Here is a 2383-nt window from a genome sequence, read left to right as displayed (position 1 = left end):
CACCCTGGCAATAAGCATTTTATGACTCGTTACTGCCTCACTTCTAATACTTTGTAATAAACAGACCACACCCTGGCTCTTGTCACTGCCAGGATATTTCTTTAGTGCCTCCCTTCACAGATGTGTCTGTATCAGGATGGGTCTAAACAACATGGTGTAAATGCAGTTGCTGGTGAGCCTCATTTCCTGTAGGAGGTGAACAAGAGCAGAGATCTGTTTCCCTTCAGAGCACAGAGGTTGTTTCTGTTCAAAGGAAGTGAAACTGTCTGACAGTCACTGAGAGACGGTGAAACGGCACAGCACATGAATCAAATGGATCAAACAAAAATCTGCTGTTCAGTCTGTTTGGATCTACTGAAGGATCCGGTGACTATTCCCTGTGGACACAGCTACTGCATGAACTGTATTAAAAGCTTCTGGGATGAAGAGGAAAAGAAGGAAATCTACAGCTGCCCTCAGTGCAGACAGACTTTCACAGCGAGGCCTGTCCTGGTGAAAAACACCATGTTAGCAGATTTAGTGGAGGAGCTGAAGAAGACTGGACTCCAAGCTGCTCCTGCTGATCACTGCTATGCTGGACCTGAAGATGTGGCCTGTGATGTCTGCACTGGAAGAAAAATGAAAGCATTCAAGTCCTGTTTATTCTGTCTGGCATCTTACTGTGAGAAACACCTTCAGACTCATTATGATTCACCTACATTCAAGAAACACAAGCTGGTGGAGCCCTCCAAGAAGCTCCAGGAGAACATCTGCTCTCGTCATGATGAGGTGATGAAGATGTTCTGCCGTACTGATCAGCAGAGTATCTGTTATCTCTGCTCTATGGATGAACATAAAGGCCACGACACAGTCTCAGCTGCAGCAGAAAGGACTGAGAGGCAGAGAGAGCTGGAGGTGAGTCGACAAAACATCCAGCAGAGAATCCAGGACAGAGAGAAAGATGTGAAGCTGCTTCAACAGGAGGTGGAGGCCATCAATCAGTCTGCTGATCAAACAGTGGAGCACAGTGAGAAGATCTTCACTGAGCTGATCCATCTCATCCAGAAAAGAAGCTCTGATGTGAAGCAGCAGATCAGATCCCAGCAGGAAACTGAAGTGAGTCGAGTCAAAGAGCTTCAGGAGAAGCTGGAGCAGGAGATCACTGAGCTGAAGAGGAAAGATGCTAAGCTGAAGCAGCTCTCACACACAGAGGATCACATCCAGTTTCTACACAACTACCCCTCACTGTCAGCACTCAGTGAGTCTACAGACTCATCCAGCATCAATATCCGTCCTCTGAGCTACTTTGAGGATGTGACAGCAGCTGTGTCAGAGGTCAGAGATAAACTACAGGACATTCTGAGAGAGGGATGGACAAACATCTCACTGACAGTCACTGAAGTGGATGTTTTACTGTCAGATCCACCAGAGCCAAAGACCAGAGCTGAATTCTTAAAATATTCATGTGAAATCACACTGGATCCAAACACAGCACACAAACAGCTGTTATTATCAGAGGGGAACAGAAAAGTAACATTCATGAAACAACAGCAGTCTTATTCTGATCATCCAGACAAATTCACTGGATGGTGTCAGGTCCTGAGTAGAGAGAGTCTGACTGGACGTTGTTACTGGGAGGTGGAGAGGAGAGGGGGAGGAATTTATGTAGCACTCGCATACAAGAATATCAGGAGAAAAGGATGGAGTGAATGTAGATTTGGACATAACGACAAATCTTGGTCATTAGATTGTGACAACAACAGTTATACATTTCGGTACAACAACATTGAAACTCCTGTCTCAGGTCCTCGTTCCTCCAGAGTAGGAGTGTACCTGGATCACAGAGCAGGTATTTTTTCCTTCTACAGCGTCTCTGAAACCATGACTCTCCTCCACAGAGTCCAGACCACATTCACTCAGCCGCTCTATGCTGGACTGTTGCCTTATGATTATGGAGCCACTGCTGAGTTGATTAAAGTGAAATAGACTGAAGTCTTTCATATTGTGGGTTTAAATCTGTATTTTAGTTTCATTTTATTTTCTCTCCATCATTTCTGCACAGAGATCAGCTGTCAGTCAAACATTATGGGTGGTACCTCCACATCTTCTAGTTGTTCTCTTGATGTTTCTGAGTTTTTAAAGGAGATCTTTCCTGTGACTGTTTATGGAGGCTATCACTGCTCATCATCATTTTGATTTACTAAAATATTTCTCCACATGAAAATGTAAACTTCTCTATCCTTTAAATGTTTCTGGAATATTTGTATTGAAAAATGTCGACATTTCTCTTTATGAGTATGGCAGACCATGTGTGTGTGTTTGTGTTTGTTTTTGTCAAAATCATCAAACAAATGAGGAAAAACTGTGATTTTAATGAATGAATTCATATATTGTGTTGATGTTT

The 2383-nt window shown here is 43.4% G+C and overlaps 1 protein-coding gene across 1 annotated transcript; it reads left to right on the top strand.

Moving 5' to 3' along the window:
* The first annotated feature begins 303 nt into the window (after window positions 1–303).
* On the top strand, window positions 304–2060 carry LOC148097601 (tripartite motif-containing protein 16-like). Its single transcript, XM_087831237.1, has one exon. It carries the CDS (start codon window positions 304–306, stop codon window positions 1963–1965), a length of 1662 nt encoding a protein of 553 aa, XP_087687363.1. The 3' UTR covers window positions 1966–2060.
* The last annotated feature ends 323 nt before the right edge of the window (window positions 2061–2383 follow it).

The sequence above is a fragment of the Neolamprologus brichardi genome, chromosome 18 (genome assembly GCF_056152115.1).
Source record: "Neolamprologus brichardi isolate AB-2024 chromosome 18, ASM5615211v1, whole genome shotgun sequence".
NCBI lineage: Eukaryota > Metazoa > Chordata > Actinopteri > Cichliformes > Cichlidae > Neolamprologus > Neolamprologus brichardi.
This window is presented reverse-complemented; position numbering and strand designations above follow the sequence as displayed.